Consider the following 18,954-nt stretch of genomic DNA (forward strand, 5'->3'; position numbering starts at 1 on the left):
TATCGCCGCGTGCATAAATGTCTGAACTTATATATATATATATATATATATATATATTTTTTTATTATTAAACCGCACGGTTGATAGCATACGCGCAAAGTCCAAAATAGTGTATTTATGGTCACTTTTTATACCATAAAAAATTTAAAGCGAGCAAAAAGACCAGTCAAAAAAATGGTACCAAAAAAACTTCAGCTCACGGCACAAAATATAAGCCCCCATACAACCCCGTACATGAAAAAATAAAAAAAGTTATAGGGGTCAGGAGATCCCGGGGGGCCCCAGCGCTCGGACCCCTCGCGATCTATAACTTATTTTAACTATAACTATAAGTTATTTTGCGCTGGAATACTCCTTTAATCGTATGAACCGACAGAATAAAGATAATTTTACGGAAAAATGTACTGCGTAGAAATGGAAGCCCCCAAAATTTACAAAATGGTGTTCTTCATTTTTGTCATACAATGATTTTTTTTATCTCCATTTCGCCATAGATTTTTGGGTAAAATGACTGACTTCATTACAAATTAGAATTGGTGGCACAAAAATAAAGCCCTCATATGGTTTTTTAGGTGCAAAATTGAAAGGGTTAGGATTTCTAAAAAGGTAAGGAGGAAAAAGCGAAAGTGCAAAAACAGAAAAACGCTTGGTCCTTAGAGGGTTAAAGGGAACCTGTCACTAGTGTCATGCTTTCCTGCCACAGGCAGCATGAAGCACTGACAGGCTCCACTGTCACAGTAGGATTGCAATGATGACTGAGAAAACCTGTCATCAAACCATATTTTCTAGACTAACTCAGATTATATTCCTTAACTACTCCTAACACCCCTCTGGCCCTTAAAAGGAAAACTGTCAGCTTTCTCCCCCCGCATTAACCAGCGGTACTGGCTGGTAGTGCAGGGGAGGCTGATCAGATTGAGCCTTACCTTGCCCGGATCCACCGCGCCGTTCGGCCGTAATCTTCTATTTTTGCAATATGCAAATCAGGTCTAACTGGCACCGGCCAGGCTATCTGGCACTCTGACATCAGTGCCGCCTGCCTCGGTGCCACCCAGCTCATCAATATTCCTCCCCACCCTTCGCCTCTCCCTCTTCTGCCTGCTCTGTAATGGAGAGGGGAGGAAAATTGATGAGCTGGGCGGTGCTGCGGCCAGCGGCACTGACGTCAGAGTGCCAGTTAGCCCGGCCGGTGCCAGTTAGGCCCTCATTTGCATATACCGAAAATAGAAGATTATGGCCGAACGGCACGGCGGATCCGGGTACGGTAAGCACCAAACTGATTAGTGTCCCCTGTACTACCAGCCAGTTACTGCTGGTTAGTGCGGGGGGGGGGGGAGGGGGGGGGAGAAACCTGACAGTTCTCCTTTAAAAAGCTGTGTATCATACCTTTCCCATTGCTCACATTGTGTGAGCTCCAGGCAGGAGAAAGTGGGCGTTCCCAGCAGGCGTGACGTCACTGAAGCCTGCGAGAGCTGTGCCTCACCATGCCCCTCACCCCCTTCCTTAGTTTGGTCTCCTGCAAGGCCAGGAGGAGACCAAACAAACTGTTTTACAGGAAACAGAACAGAGCCATCTGGTGGGTGTTTTTTTCAGTCACATTAAAAATATAGAAAGGTTGAGAATTTTAAAAGTGTCTTATAATTACATAAGGAACAATATATTAAAAGTTTAGTTTGGTGACAGGTAATCTTTAAATATCTAGCATTGTTACTTGGGATCGACCGATTATCGGTATGGCCGATATTATCGGCAGATAATCATGATTTTGGGCATTATCGGTATCGGCAATTACCTTGCCGATAAGCCGAAAATGCCCCGCTCTCCGCACCGCCCCCACGCCCCCCCGAATCGTGTCGCACCCCCCACCGTGATGCTGGGCAGTATACCGGTATGGATTTTTGCCCATACCGCTATACCGGTCAGGCCCCTCCCCCACCCTCTGAGTCAGTAAAAAAAATTAACTTACCCGTAATGGGGGTGGTCCGGGCCATCCATCGTTCCTGTAGTGTCCGGGGGCATTCCGGGTGGAGGGTGAACCGGTCCGGGCTGTCCTTCTCCGGCGGTCATCTTCTCCACTTCGGGCAGGCTCCGGCCTAGTAGCTGCATAGACGCTGCTACGCCGTGACGTCAGGTGCGTCGCTGCGCACGGGCGTCACTGCGCAGCGGCGTCTATGCAGCGTAATAGGCCGGAGCCTGCCCGGAGTGGAGAAGATGGCCGCCGGAGAAGAAGAAGGACAGCCCGGACCGGTTCACCCTCCACCCGGAACGCCCCCGGACACTACAGGAACGATTGATGGCCCGGACCACCCTGACAGGTAGGGGGAGAGAAGCGGGTGGTGGCGGCGGCGGCGGCAGCCTATGGCACCGCAAAAGCCACTGCAGTGCATTGATTTAAAGTGCCCGCTTTAAATCAATGCACTGCAGCGGTGTCGAGGGGGGATAAATAGCCGATAACTTATACCGGAATATCGGTATAAGTTATCGGCCCTAACCTCCACCGATTATCGGTATCGGCCCTAAAAAACCGATATCGGTCGATCCCTAATTGTTACATGGGATGTCAACTTCTGCCTGTGGACGGGTCAGCATGAAAACCATAAGGTCATGTTCACACGTCTAGGATGTACGCATGTAAAATCAGGTGCAGACACGCTAGGACCGCACAGGAATGCGCAGTCTCAGACTACTATGCCTTCAGTGTGGAGTCCGCAGAAAAAATGAACAGGTTCATTCTTTCTGCACACACGGAACACAGAATTTCACGGAAATTCAGCTGTGTGCACAGCACAGCAGAATCCCGTTAAATAAAATAGGACTATGCTACTCTGGAATCTCCAGCGGAATGTCAATGCAGAATTCTGCACAGAAATTCCAGATGTGTGAACATGGTCCACTTTAAGGCTATGCTCACATGGCAGAATTTCCACACAGAGATGATGTTCAACAAAGTCCAATTGATTTCAACGGGATTCTGCTACGGTGTTCACATAGCTGAATTTCTGCGCCGTTAACATGTGGTGCAGAGATTCAAATTTTGGTGTCCGCAGAAATGCACTGCAGTCTATGAGACTGCGCAATCTCGAGCAGCCCTAGAGCATTCAAGGGCAATGTCTGCACAGATTTTCCGTGCGGACACTGCCATGTGAAAATTAGGGGTTTAAGAAAAAAATTAATAAATAATAAAATCGATTCACTCTATTGCGATTTCTCAGACGATACTGTATTGATTCAAATATTTTTGAATCGATCTTTTTTAGGGATGTGGAATTCCAATTTCCCGACGCCCGGGACATGCAGTTCCGGGCACCGGGCAGGTGAACATTTCCGTCCGGCTTCATGTAAGCAGTGCTGGACCTGACAAGCGCGGCAGTGCTCAGCGGTCTGTATGGAGCAGGCTCCGTACCCTGCAGCCTCCAGCTGTTCTCAGTAGCTGGAGGCTGCTGCTAATAGCCAGCATGCGACGATCTGACAGCGGCATCTAAAGGGACATGTGAATGCTCCCTGGTGGGCTAGTGGGGTGGATCGCCCCCTGCAGCGCGATCGGCTCTATCAATGGATCGCAGAGCACACAGATTGATGGAGTTCAATAGAACTCTATTGATCTGTATGAGGAATCTAATGATTCCTCCTAAAAGGGACTAATAAAGTATCCAAATTTTTTTTTTTTAAAGACACACATTAATCCCTTCCATGTTAAAAGTTCAAATCAACCCCTATTCCTATATAAAAACATGTAAACATAAAAACATATTTGGTATCACTGCGTGCGTAATTGTACAACCTATTAAAATATAACATTATGAATCCCATACGGTAAATGACAAATGTAAAAAATAAAAAAACACCACAATTGCAATTTTTCTAATATCCCAGGAAAAAAAATTAAGAGATTAAAAAGTCAGATCAATACCAAAATGGTACTGATCCAAAAAACAGATTATGGCGCAAACAGATAGCCCTCATACAGCCTCATGCAAAAAAATCGCAATATATAGTCTTGAAAACAGAATGGGGATATATCGCATCGTCATACGTGTATCGCATCGATTTCCACCTAGTGAAAATAGCCTAACTATGCAACCAACCTAAATAAAAATAAAACAAATTTAAAAAACTGAAATAACACACTCATCAATCAGCCTTAAGATACTGAATTATTATTCCGAGTACAGCCTTGAGGTCATGTCATGAAGGACAGGAGCTCCCCTAGACATCAACAGAAGAAAAAAAGTCACTAAGTAACAAGCCAGCATGTACGGTAACTTGCACCTTGGTTTACCTAGCTCGACCATAACCTTCTCGGATCTACTAGAAGGCAAACCACAAACCAGATGAAAAGAGCGTAAGAGTCACAAAGAGGCAGGTGAGGGGACCTCCAGTGGCCATTATGGCTCATCAAACCCATACAATTATGCCGCAAGTGGTCCAATGAGTCTCCCTGAGCCCTGATAATGCTGCAGATACTGTCAGTATTGATCGCAGCATCTTAAAGGTTAATCGCGGGAATTAGCTCAATCACTGAAGTCCGCCTTAAACGGCAGGTACCTGCCATGCATGATGGGAGCACCGCTCCTGTAGGAGCACTGGGTTATAGATCATTTGGACTTAGCCCACATCACCCAGATTTATCAGGCTTTAGTTACACATATACAAACGGAAACATGAATAAACTTTATTGAAGTAAATGCACATACATTTATAACCACTATAAATAGATTCATATAGGAATTTCAATACGAAAGGTACAGAGAATAAGGTAACGGTATTAATACAGGGATGTGGGAATTGTATCGCCCGACACCCAGGACATGCAGTTCCGGGCGCTGGGCAGGTGAATTCTTTAGGCATTTAGCCCTGCTTCGGGCAAGCAGGGCTAAATGCCTAAAGAATTCACATATAACGGGGCAATCAATTTTGCCCTGTAACTAAACTCCTATAGACTGCAGCTGTGCGCTGCAGTCTATAGCGAGCCGCGCAGGAAGACAGCGTCCCGGCATAGGCGCGTGCAATGGCGTCACTCATCGCACGCCCCTCCGTCCGGACAGAGGATGCGGTCCAGTTACTACAGTGACCACCAAGCCCCTGAGCCTGCCGAGCGAACATGGGGGCGGAGTACAGGTAGCAGGGGATCGGAGAGGAGGTGAGGTTTAATGTGGTACAGGAGAGGGGAGTGGGTTGGGCTGAAATATAATGATACGAGGGGCATCGGAGGGGGGGGTAATATAATGGAGGGGCATCAGAGGGGATAATATAATGATGCAGGGGGTTTCACAGTGGTCAGGATAAGTTATTTTGCACTGCAGTATTCTATTAATGGGGCGGACTTACTTATCAGGGACCCTATCCACCTAATGGGGTGACATACTGGTCTGCGTATCAAGTTTTTGTTGATAAAAGACCTTATTTACATACTATTTGGGTTAAAATTATTTTGTACCAGGACAGGTGGATTATTATGAGGGACAAGTAGATTCTGCTCCGTTTTAGTCCCTTGGACAAGTATTTTTTTATTTTTTTATTTCCACACCCCTGCAACAAGTACAATTAACCCCTTAAGGACCAAGCCCATTTTGACCTTAAGAAATCGTAACTCTTATATTTTCATCCACAGACTAGTATTAGGGCTTGTTTTTTGCACAACCAGTTGTCCTTCGTAATAACATCACTAATTTTACCATAAAATGTATGGAGCAACCAAAAAAAATACTATTTGTGTGAGGAAATTAAAAAGAAAACCCAAATTTTGCAAATTTTGGAAGGTGTTTTCACACCGTACAATTTACGGTAAAAATGACATGTGTTCTTTATTCTGTGGGTCAATACAATAAAAAAGGATACCCATGGTTACATACTTTTCTATTATTATTGTGCTTTAAACTAGGGATCGACCGATTATCGGTATGGCCGATAATCACGATTTTGGGCATTATCGGTATCAGCAATTACCTTATTGGGGGAGGGGATTTTTCCCTTTTTTTTTTTTTTTTTTTTTTTTTTTTTTTTTTTTTTTTTTTTTTTTTTTTTTACACTTTAATAGTCCCCATAGGGGACTATTTATACCAATCCTTTAATTGCTAATACTGTTCAGTGCTATGCATAGAACATAGCACTGATCAGTGTTATCGGTCATCTTCTGCTCTGCTCGATCTCAGACCAGAGCAGAAGACCTGTGGAAGGTGGCGGAGGCAGGTGAGGGGACCTCCGAGCGCCGTTCTGGATGATCGGATCTCCGTAGCAGTGCTGTGGGCGATCCGATCATCCATATTTCTGACTGCACTACCGCAGATGCCGTGATCAGTATTGATCACTGCATCGGAGGGGTTAATGGCAGACATCCGCACAAACGTGGATGTCGGCCATTACCGGCGGGTCTCCAGCCACGCATGACCTGAGCATCGTTCCGTTGCTCGCGGTCATGTACAGGACGTAAATGTACGTCCTGGTGCGCTAAGTACCGCTGCACCAGGACGTACATTTATGTCCTCGGTCGTTAAGGGGTTAAAGTGGAGTGATACAGAATAAAAAGTATACAAATTGCACAGCCCCTATAAATAAGAATGAGTAAAAGCTAGCATGAGATAGGATTAGGGAATGTGCAAAACAACAGCATATGACAAAAATATATAATGAAAGGTCCAAGCTCCACAAAATACACCCGATATGTTCCTAAGTGAACACCAGAGCACCTACACCCCACAATATACCTACCATGTACCTAAGTGGACACCAGAGCACCTACACCCCACAATATACCTGCCATGTACCTAGAGTGGACACCAGAGCACCTACACCCCACAATATACCTGCCATGTACCTAGAGTGAACACCAGAGCACCTACACCCCACAATATACCTACCATGTACCTAAGTGGACACCAGAGCACCTACACCCCACAATATACCTGCCATGTACCTAAGTGGACACCAGAGCACCTACACCCCACAATATACCTGCCATGTACCTAAGTGAACACCAGAGCACCTACACCCCACAATATACCTACCATGTACCTAAGTGGACACCAGAGCACCTACACCCCACAATATACCTGCCATGTACCTAGAGTGGACACCAGAGCACCTACACCCCACAATATACCTGCCATGTACCTAGAGTGGACACCAGAGCACCTACACCCCACAATATACCTGCCATGTACCTAGAGTGAACACCAGAGCACCTACACCCCACAATATACCTACCATGTACCTAAGTGGACACCAGAGCACCTACACCCCACAATATACCTGCCATGTACCTAAGTGGACACCAGAGCACCTACACCCCACAATATACCTGCCATGTACCTAAGTGAACACCAGAGCACCTACACCCCACAATATACCTACCATGTACCTAAGTGGACACCAGAGCACCTACACCCCACAATATACCTGCCATGTACCTAGAGTGGACACCAGAGCACCTACACCCCACAATATACCTGCCATGTACCTAAGTGAACACCAGAGCACCTACACCCCACAATATACCTGCCATGTACCTAGAGTGAACACCAGAGCACCTACACCCCACAATATACCTGCCATGTCCCTAGAGTGGACACCAGAGCACCTACACCCCACAATATACCTGCCATGTACCTAGAGTGGACACCAGAGCACCTACACCCCACAATATACCTGCCATGTACATAGAGTGGACACCAGAGCACCTACACCCCACAATATACCTGCCATGTACCTAGAGTGGACACCAGAGCACCTACACCCCACAATATACCTGCCATGTACCTAGAGTGAACACCAGAGCACCTACACCCCACAATATACCTGCCATGTACCTAGAGTGGACACCAGAGCACCTACACCCCACAATATACCTGCCATGTACCTAGAGTGGACACCAGAGCACCTACACCCCACAATATACCTGCCATGTACCTAGAGTGGACACCAGAGCACCTACACCCCACAATATACCTGCCATGTACCTAGAGTGGACACCAGAGCACCTACACCCCACAATATACCTGCCATGTACCTAGAGTGGACACCAGAGCACCTACACCCCACAATATGCCTGCCATGTACCTAAGTGAACACCAGAGCACCTACACCCCACAATATACCTGCCATGTACCTAAGTGAATACCAGAGCACCTACACCCCACAATATACCTGCCATGTACCTAGAGTGGACACCAGAGCACCTACACCCCACAATATACCTGCCATGTAACCTACAGGTGCTCTGGTGTCCAATCAGGTACATGGCAGGTATAGTGCTGAGCTTTGACCTTTCATTATATATATATATATATATATATATATATATATTTTTTTTTTTGTCCTATACTGTTATTTTGCACATTCCCTAATCCTATATTGTTATTCTAGCTTTTACTAATGTTTATTTATTGGGGTTGTGCAATTTGCATACTTTTTTTCCTCTGCATCCCTGCACTTTAATTGTACTTATTGCTACCATTACCTTATCCTCTGTACCTTTCATCTTGAAGTGCCTATATGACTATTTTTAGTCATTTTAACTTTATGTGCATTTACTTCAATAAAGTTTATTCATGTTTGATTATATAAATGTAACACTGGTACCTTTTTTTGGGGTGTAATTTACCAGGCTTTGTAGCACCCAACCTGCACAGTCCAGCCCAGATATGAACAGCACCCAGTTTTTCCAAAACAAATCACACAAAGCCTCAGAACCTGGCTTCACCACTAGTGTTGGGCGCGAATATTCGCATTTCAAATTTTTATCGCGAATATCGCAAATCCGCGAATATATTTGCTATATATTCGAAATGACGAACATTCACTTTTTTCCCGCATATTCCTTCTTTTCACTTGTGGGCCAATTAGAAGAGGTTATCAACAACATTCCTAGCAACCAATAGGAAAGTTGCCCACCCCCTCACTGTTTTCTTCCTCAAATACGCGAATATAACGAATATGCGAAATTCGCGAATATAAGACGAAAATTAGTCTATATATTCGCGAAATATCGCAAATTCGAATATGGGCAATGCCGCTCATCACTATTCACCACTACAGTCCTGTCAGTGCTGGGACTTTTGGTTCTACACTATCCACTCATAGCTTTGTGGAACTACAGAATACAAGAAATACTGAAGTTTCCGCATGCTGCGACTTGTAGTTCTACACCAGCGTATCCCAACCGGTGTGACTTCAGCTGTTGCAAAACTACAACTCCCTGCTGTCCGGGCATGCTGGGAGTTGTAATTTTGCAACAGCTGGAGGCACACTGGTACCAGCATGATACAGCATGCTGGTACTTGTAGTTCTACACCAGCATTTCCCAAGCGGTGCGACTTCAGCTGTTGCAAAACTACAACACCCAGCAAGCCCGGACAGCCAAAGGCTGTCCGGGCATGCTGGGAGTTGTAGTTTTGCAAGAGCTGGAGGCACGCTGGTTGGGAAACAGTGTTCTGCATGGTCCACATTGAGCTTTGTGGAACTACAGAATACAAGAAATACTGAAATTACCGCATGCTGGGACTTGTAGTTCTACACTGTCCACATTGAGCTTTGTGGAACTACAGAATACAAGAAATACTGAAGTTACCGCATGCTGGGACTTGTAGTTCTACACCAGAGTTTCCCAACCGGTGTTACTTCAGCTGTTGCAAAACTACAACTCCCTGCTGTCCGAGCATGCTGGGAGTTGTAGTTTTGCAACAGCTGGAGGCACACTGGTACCAGCATGATACTGCATACTGGTACTTGTAGTTCCACACCAGAGTTTCCCAACCGTTGTGACTTCAGCTGTTGCAAAACTACAACTCCCAGCATGTCCCGGACAGCAGTTTTGCAACAGCTGGAGGCACACTGGTTGGGAAACAGTGTTCTACATGGTCCACACAGCTTTGTGGAACTACAGAATACAAGAAACACTGAAGTTACTGCATGCTGGGACTTGTAGTTACACACCTCCCAGAGATGCATGCTGGGACTAGTGGTTGTCCAGGTGCGGTGACATGCCCCTCCCCCTAGTGATGGCCGCCATACTCACATCTGCGGAACCACTTGATCCAGTAGTGCACGATGGTGGCGTGGTGCTTCTTGTTCTCGATGCACCAGCCGGACAGGTTCTGGATGGACTCCATGGTGTTGGTGACCGCCTGCATCTTCCTGTCCAGAGCCGCCTCCAGGGCCCCAGCAGAGGCCTTGCTGCTCCCACCACCACCACCACTGCTGCCGCCGGCCGCCATGATTCCCCCACAACGCTCTGCGGCCGCTGAGGAGAGGAAGGGGGGGGGGGCTGGGGGGTGTGAGCGTGTCACTGGTCGGGGACGGCGCCCGCCATGAGGAGAAAAGCACAGACAACAGGGAACGAACGGGCTGAGGAGACGGGGTCCGTACGAACGGGGAATACGAAGACTGCGTCACCGACTCGCGGACACGACGCGGGAGCGCGCAACCGTGGCCGCGCTAAATAATGAAGGAGCGCGCGGCGCGGGGACACGCCCCCTTTTCTCACACCGCCGCTCGCCGGGAACCTGAGGCGGGAAAAGCTGAGGGCGCTCACTGATCTATGTAGGAAATACATCAAATATATAACTAATAAATACATAATATATGTATACAACATCAGAGCGGGCCGCTACATAGTCCCGCGGCCACCACCAGTGCAGAAAAGATCTACTTTACCGCTTCTATCGAATTCAGAGCTGCTGTATATGTACGTCATGCGCAGAGCTCCCCCTAGAGGTGGCTGAGGGTGGCCAGTTTCAGGCTAGGTTCACACTACGGAATTTCCGCTTTGAAATTGCAGCCGGAAATTCCGCTTGTTAAAATGTATAGTGTAGTGAATGTAGTTTCCGTTCACAAATTCACACTTCGGAATTTGTGAAGCGGAATCTGTGAAGGGAAAATCCGCTTGGAAATTTCCGCCTGAAGAATGGCGTTGCTCTTTCTTCAGGCGGAAATCCGCACGGTACACATTGCAGTCTATTGGAGACTGCAGTGTCCGCACGGTCCTAGCACCGACTGATTCAGTCAGCGCTGGCCGCACGCGGAAATTTTCTGCCCGGAGATTCCGTAGTCTGACCTTAGCCTTACATAACCATAGGGGAAGACTGGGGTAGATGTTGGGTCTCCACCTGGCTGGTATTTTACGGACACAGCCGGTATTTTGGCCGCCCTGCCGGTATTTTAATATTAAAAATACCGGCAATGCAATGGCCGGTATTTTATCCAACCAATCCTTCAACTCCCGGAATATTGCACCATACCAATGTTTTCCAACCAGAGCGCCCTCCAGCTGTTGCAAAACTACAACTCCCAGCATGCCCGGACAGCCGTTGGCTGTCCGGGCATGCTGGGAGTTGTAGTTTTCGTTTGGGGCAGCTGCTGAGCGTGCTGGGATTTAAAAAAAAAAAAAGCGATCGAAAATTCACAGCAAAAAAGAGTTGCACAAACTGATGCAACGTGTTGAAAATTCGCAAAGGTGGAACCTTACAAAGTGGTGCACTAAGGTGTCATTTCCAAAAAATGTGAATTAACCCAATATTTATCACAGGTCCTGCACAATTTAAAGGGGTAGTCCAGTGGTGAAAAACTTATCCCCTATCCTAAGGATAGGGGATGTTTGAGATCGCGGGGGGGGGGGCGCCCCCTGCGATCTCTCTGTACGGGGCCCCGGCTCTCCGCCGAGATAGCGGATGTCGACCCCCGCACGAAGCGGCGGCCGACACGCCCCCTCAATACATCTCTATGGCAGAGCCGGAGATTGCCGGAGGCAGCGCTTCGGCTCTGCCATAGAGTTGTATTGAGGGGGCGTGTCGGCCACCGCCTCGTGCGGAGGTCGACACGCCCCCTTCCCGCGGGCTGTCGGGGCTCCGTACAGGAGATCGCAGGGGGCCCCAGCGGTCGGACCCCCCGCGATCTGCAACTTATCCCCTATCCTTAAGATAGGGGATAAGTTGCTCACCACTGAATCACCACTGGACTACTCCTTTAATACATTTGGAGCATGTATTACCACTTAACACAAAATACTCCCTAGGTGAGTTAATGGGGTATTGCAGCGGAAAAAAAAAAAATGTTTCAACTGGCTCTGGAAAGTTAAACAGATTTGTAAATTACTTCTATAAAAAAAAATCTTAATCCTTCCAGTAATTTTCAGCTCCTGAAGTTGAGTTGTTCTTTCCAGTCTGACCACAGTGCTCTCTGCTGACACCTCTGTCTGTCTAATGAACTGTCCAGAGGAGCAAATTAGGGATCGACACTATGCACTATTTCTTCCGTTTATTCTCCCATCACAAAATAACGTCCGTTATTAATAATGGGGATCGACAGATTATCGGTATTGCCGATAATCACGATTTTGGGCATTATCGGTATCGGCAATTACCTTGCCGATAATGCCCCGCGACCGCCCCGACCTGCCGCACCGTGTCGCACCCCCCACCGCCCCCGGCCCCATTGCCTTCCCCATCCCCGGTTTTATAATTACCTGTTCCCGGGGTCCACGCTACTTCTTGCTCCTGCTGCGACCTGCGTTACGCTGTGCGCAATGACGAGTGACGTGCGCGACGTGACGTCACCGTCAGTGCGCACAGTGACAGCTCAGGAGGACGCCACCGGAGCCAGATGTGGAGTGGACCCCGGGAACAGGTAATTATAAAACCGGGGATGGGGGAGGCAATGGGGCCGGCGGTCGCGGGGCGGGGGGAGCGGTGGCGGTGATAGGTCTCAGGACCCCTAGACAGGCAGGGGGAGAGAAGCGGGTGGCGGCGGCGGCCTATGGCACCGCAAAAGCCACTGTAGTGCATTGATTTAAAGCGCCCGCTTTAAATCAATGATCTGCAGCGGTGTCGCGGAGGGATAAATAGCCGATAACTTATAAGTTATCGGCTATCGGCCCTAACCTCCACTAATTATCGGTATCGGCCCTAAAAAACCGATATCGGTCAATCCCTAATTAATAACGGGCGATAACAGGTTAAAATGGCCATTAGAAAAATCTCATAGACTATAATGGTATTTTCTAACGGCCGTTTAACTGCCGATCTGGGATTTTATAACGGGCGTTTAATAACGGGAGTATTTTACAGTGTGAAAGCAGCCTAAGATGTTCTGGCTTTGGTTGTAAACACTGCAGGTTCACCAAAACGGTCTATTGGCAAGTATATATCTAGCAAGGGCACCTTATGGTAACCAGCATCTGACCTACTGATTTTGAAGTGTGTAATTTAGGGTTTTATCAATATCACAATTAAAGTGACGTTTTAAGGGTTGGGATTATAACGAAGAGTTCTTTACCCCGGGCTTAGGCCTGTGGGTTTGGTGATATATTGTACACACTAGGGAAAATTTATCAAAACCTTTCTAATGGAAAAGGTGCTGAGTTGCTCATTGCAACCAATCAGATCACTTCTTTTATTTATTTTAAAAGATCTCTGAAAAATTTAATGCTCGGATTGGTTGCTATGGGCAACTCAGCAACGTTTCCTCTAGACAGGTTTTGATAAATCTCCCCCATTACCACCACACAAAATGGGGTCACACACAGCGTACACATAGCATATTCCATGCTGTGAGAAATCCACTGCGCATTTTGCTATGAGCAGACACACAGGGCTTTCCTGCCCCTGCCCTGTGTGTGCAGTGAGGTTTGGAGGTTTCAGGTTATGTTCACTACAGAGTGTCCGCACTGAGAATCTCCATGCGGACATTCCGCAAACTGCGGACACCGGCATAAGCATGCCGACGCTAGGACCGCACAGGAATGCGCCATCTCATAGACGGCTATGTATTCTGTTCTGATTCTGCACAAAGAATTAACATGTTCATTCTTTCTGCGGACACTGAAAATTCCACCTAGTGCACAGTGCAGTAGAATCCCATTGAATTTAATGGGACTCTGCTGCAGCAGAATGTCTGGAAATTCTGACATGTGAACTTAGCCTGACTGTGCACACATGGCTGCCCTGGGACAGCCCTGTGTTGTCTGCTCATAGCAAAATGTGCAGCATACTTTTAGCTGCACGGCAGATTTCGCGCAAACTGAAATATGCTGCGTATATGATATGTGGGGATATACCCTAAGGGTATGTTCACACTGCGGAATTCCACAAGTGGAATTGCGCGCAGTGATAATTGGCATCAGTGTGAATGGGTCTTCCGTGAGAACTGTTCACACTGTGGAATTTCAGTGGGGGACATTTCCGTCGCTGAAATTGTTCCGCTCAAAGAAAGAACATGTTCATTCTTTGCGCAGAAGTCCACAAGCACTGCATAGCCATCAATGGTGACGGCAAGGTGTCGTGCGGTCCTACCGCCAAAATGTTTACTGCGGCGGCCGCCAGATAGAATCTCCGCTCGCGGAATTCTGCGAGCGGAGATTCCGCAGTGTGGATATACCCTAAGGGTGGAGAAAAATTGTTCACCTACACCACCCTAGAGAAATTCCCCCCTAGTGGTAATTGGGATGAATGGCACCGGCTGCTGTAGACCACAGTATACATCTGCATCTTGTTCTTGGTGGGATGCTGATGGATACCTGGGACATACACTGTTAACACGGTGTAAACCTTGCCTGCGCCCAGTCTCACACAAGTGTATTACATACGCATTTTTACATGCGTAATCAGTCTTAGCCTGACCACGAGTATGATGACCCAAACTCCCAGCTGTCAGTTTTGGTCACCAGAAATGTTCTACGGCCAAGATAAGTGTCCATGATTAGAGATGAGCAAGCCAAATCCGGCAAACCCGGATTCCACCCGAACTTCAGGATTTTTCCGGCGAACACTGAAGCTTTTACCGATTCGGCTTGCACGAAAAACCTGAAAGCATGTTTTTTTTTGGCAGACGGAAGAAGCAGGGTGGGCAGGGGGTGATGAGATTATATCAGGGACATCAGCATATCATATGATAACCCAGGTCTATCGTGTGATTTTCTGCTTACTGTGTCAATCAGCACAAAGGGAGAGAGAGAGCCAAACATAGGGACATTGTGTGTGAGAACAGGATTCAATCCCCAAAACAGCATAAGGGGACATCTTGATCACAGCCTCTGAAGGGCTCATCTTTTACTACCACAAATCCAAAGCCTTTTTCAAGGTTCATACCTGCATATAGCTTAATTGAATAGTGTTCCTGAACCAGCTACAGTAAGCCAGTGAGGTGCATTGATCTGTGCCACACACACACAAAGCATTTATAAGTGGCACCTATTTACCTATAGGGCCTGTCAACACAGTAGTGAATATAATAGATTTACACAAACCCCTTTAGTACTCATTGTACTGTCATCCCTGCCACGCAAAAAGCATGTTGAAGTTGCCTGTAGTGTTATACGGTTCTGGTACATTAAATATTATTCTGCAAACACCTTCAGTACTCATTGTGCTGTCATCACTGCCACCCAAAAAGCATTTAAAGCGTTGAAACATAGATCTGACAAGTAGGATAAAAGTAACAAAAATAAAAACTTGTCTGGAAGACTAGTTGGTGGACAGGGTAGAACGCCATGTTCTCTGCCAGTAAGAATGTTTGTGGCAGTACTAGTACAGTACTGATATGTCATCAAGGAAAACAATGGCATTGGGAATGTAATGCCTCTTATATTCCTTTTGGAGCAGATGCTGACGGCGATGATGGAAGAAAGATGGATGGAGGAGACTACACGTCCTGATGGCAGCAGTACAGATGTTCTCCTTGAGGAGGAGTTTCATGAGAAGGATTTGGAGATGGACTCTATAGAAGAGAGAGGTGACAATGACCTTACACAAGGTGACACTGATGAGGAGGAGCATGACCAACCTTGGCAGTATGGGACAGAGGTGGAACAAGCTGGGCCCTCAGAAAAGCTGGCAAGGATGGCTGTGTTTAAGCTTTCCTGCTTGCACAATAAAAAGCATACTGCGGGCTTGAAGGAAAGAGAATAGTACTGGATAGCCACACTCAGACCCTCAGTTTAAACACAAAATGGGAGAATTTTTCTCAGCTACCTCAACAGCCCCATTTCCCTGACAGACACCATGAGCCCAGACCTCATGGATGTCTGGTTCACCAGATTAGACCATTGGCCAGAACTTGCCCAGGGCTGCTGACCAAATTCAAAGTGATTTTTATGGAAACCTGCTGCTTCCAGCCAGGCCTTGGCCGTCTGGGGCAAAATTCAAATAGATTGCTGTTGCTTTTGCAAACACCCTGCAGCCAGCCAATGCTGCTGGCCAAATTCAAATTGTTTTTTATTGGAAACCTGCTACTTACAGCCTGGCCTAGGCTGCCTGGGGCAAAAGTCAAATAGATTTTAAAGGTTTCTCAACCTGCTGCTGTATGCAAGCTACTACAACTTCCTATAGAAAACCACTGTGAAATGCTGAATGCTATTGCAACCTCCCTCCTTCCAGCCAGGCCTGGGTCACCTGGCTGGCCAAATTTGAATTAATTGTAATGGTTTCTCAACCTACTGCTATACGCAGGATACTGATACTTCCTCCAGTAAACCACTGTGACATGCTGAAGGTTGCTGTTGCAACCTCCCCTCAGCCAGGCCTGGGTCACCTGGCTAGCCAAATACAAATTGATTTTAAAGGTGTCTCAACCTGCTGCTTTACACATACTACAGTAAGCAACTACGACATCTTCTGCTGGTAGTTTCAGCCAGGTCTACGCATACACAACCGAGGCATGTCTGCATCACCAGTTCAGGAACCATATAAATAAATTCTTATTTTTATTTCAAAATTAAAGAACTTCATTGAAACATTTTCAAATTTAATTTGAAAACCACCACCTTCCTGCTACTACCAGTCTGCCATCTCCTGCTGTATGCTGGTTACTAATAGAACCACCAATCCACCATCACCCTACTTCCAGCCAGGCCTACACGTACACAACCCATCATCCACAAAAAAAAAAAAAAAAAAAAAAAAAAAGGAATAATTTTTGGCACGCTTGGAAAAAGCCACTGTGTCAACCAGGGATACTTTATGGCACTTAATTTATGTGTAAATAGTAGGGATTAACCGATTATCGGTCTGGCAGATATGGGCAGATATTCACGATTTTGGACATTATCGGTATCGGCAATTACCTTGCCGATATGCCGATAATGCACCGCCCACCCCCGCCCAGAGATGACCGCCGCCGCCGATGCCCCATTGCCACCCCAGCCTCTGGCCACATACCGTCACCGCCCCATTGCCTCCCCATCCTCTGGCCACATACCGACGCCCCTGCCCCATTGCCTCCCCATCCTCTGGCCACATACCCCCGCTGCCCTATTGCCTCCCCCATCCTTTGGCAACATACCCCCGCTGCCCCATTGCCTCCCCAATCCTTTGGCCACATACGCCACTGCCCCATCGCCTCCCCCATCCCCAGTGTTAAAATTACCTGTTCCCGGGGTCCGCGCTACTTCTGGCTCCTGTGGTGTCCTGAGCTGTTGCTGTGCGCAATGACAAGTGACATCCTCAATGCGACGTCACCGTCATTGCGCACAATGACAGCGCAGGACGCCGCCAGAGCCAGAAGTAGTGCAGACCCTGGGAACAGGTAATTTTAACACTGGGGATGGGGGAGGCAATGGGGCAGTGGTGGTGGTGGTGGTGGTTGGACAGGCAGGGGGAGAGAAGGCCCCGCAAAAGCTGCTGCAGTTCATTGATTTAAAGCGCCCGTTTTAAATCATTGATCTGCAACGGCTTCTGGGGGGGGGGGGGGGGGGGAGAGAAATAGCCGATAACTTATATCGGTATAAGTTATCGGCTATCGGCCTGAAAGGTCACAGATTATCGGCATCGGCCCTAAAAAATCAATATCGGACGAACCCTAGTAAATAGGCCTAAAAATGGGCGAGCTGTAATAGTTACCATGGGTTACCACATGTTACCATAACTAAGCCTTAAAAAAAACACTTTAAAACTACTTGAATATGTTCCTAACACAGTGTTCAAGTCGAACCGAGCCAAACTGAACTTGTGATTTCCGAAAAGTTCAGAGAGTTGGGCGAACCAAACTTTTCAAAAGTTCACTTAACTCTATCCATGATACAGGAGCAAAAATGCGCATTATCACCCTGAAATACTCTGCTGCCATTAAATTCAAAAGGGAGACAGGGAAACGCATGGAAAAAAGAAGAAATGCTATGTTCCCATCACATTCTTGCCCTACGCCCACAGTATACATGGGTAACCTGTCAAAAAAAGGTTGCTTGCATATACCATACTCTCAAGGGGCAATTTACTCTAATGTACCGATGTTGTCATCTAGTGACTATGCTCGGTCCATATTCCGACTGTATACAGTACGTTCATTTTGTGGGACTCAATAGCATGGTCTGCTAAAGTATTGATTGTGCAAAATTAATGTGTACTTGTTATACACTGTATCCTTTTTTTGACAGGTTGACTGTGTATACTGCGGGCATAGGGCGGCAACAACATGATGGAAATATAGCTAAACGTGTTATTTCTTTTCTGCGCTAACCATGGCTCCAATAAAACAGTAGCGCAGTGCTGTACCAGGGCGCCAGTTTTACCTGTTCGCACATGACTCTAGATGTTGAGGGTTGAAGCTTTGTAACAGCTGGAGAGCCACAGGATGAAAAATACTTCCCTAGAGGATAACTAGCTAATAGGGGCAGGTTGAGCGATCAAAAGACTATTGCCACATTAACTCGGGGGACCTCTGTTCTTCTAGTCAGTGTTGGGTCCCAGCCAGGAGTGTAACAAAAATTCATAAGGCCCCATAGCAAAATGAGATGGGCCTGTGTTCTAAAGTTTTGCTATAACCCATGAGAAACTGCAACCACGTCACTTCCCCTCCACAGCCAACAATGTCGTCATCGCTGGTCTGTGGGCACATCTCCTCCCTGCCTCCTTCATACAGTGAAAAAGCAAGGTGAATTGCATCACGTCCTCTGTCCTAACCCTAGACCTCCCCTTTAAGAAAGAGGCAGGAAAAAGGTGGGACGATGGCCCAGCGAATGAGGACATTGCT

At 47.0% G+C, this 18,954-nt stretch overlaps 1 protein-coding gene and 1 long non-coding RNA gene across 3 annotated transcripts in view; one reads left to right on the forward strand and one right to left on the reverse strand.

The window, feature by feature from the left end:
- RPRD2 (regulation of nuclear pre-mRNA domain containing 2) overlaps window positions 1–10,413 on the reverse strand; it is a 73,583-nt gene extending 63,170 nt beyond the window's left edge. The window contains exon 1 of the mRNA XM_056546352.1: window positions 10,013–10,413. Within this exon, the coding sequence (XP_056402327.1) occupies window positions 10,013–10,211 (199 nt within the window). The 5' untranslated portion in view covers window positions 10,212–10,413. The remainder of the gene's footprint in view (window positions 1–10,012) is intronic.
- A 47-nt stretch (window positions 10,414–10,460) lies between these two features.
- The window catches only part of LOC130295526 (uncharacterized), a 38,101-nt gene continuing 29,607 nt past the window's right edge, over window positions 10,461–18,954 (forward strand). For both annotated transcript variants that reach the window (XR_008848874.1, XR_008848873.1), the window contains exons 1-2: window positions 10,461–10,536; window positions 15,591–15,741. This is a non-coding gene — a long non-coding RNA (uncharacterized LOC130295526). The remainder of the gene's footprint in view (window positions 10,537–15,590; window positions 15,742–18,954) is intronic.

The sequence above is a fragment of the Hyla sarda genome, chromosome 11 (assembly GCF_029499605.1).
Source record: "Hyla sarda isolate aHylSar1 chromosome 11, aHylSar1.hap1, whole genome shotgun sequence".
Lineage (NCBI taxonomy): Eukaryota > Metazoa > Chordata > Amphibia > Anura > Hylidae > Hyla > Hyla sarda.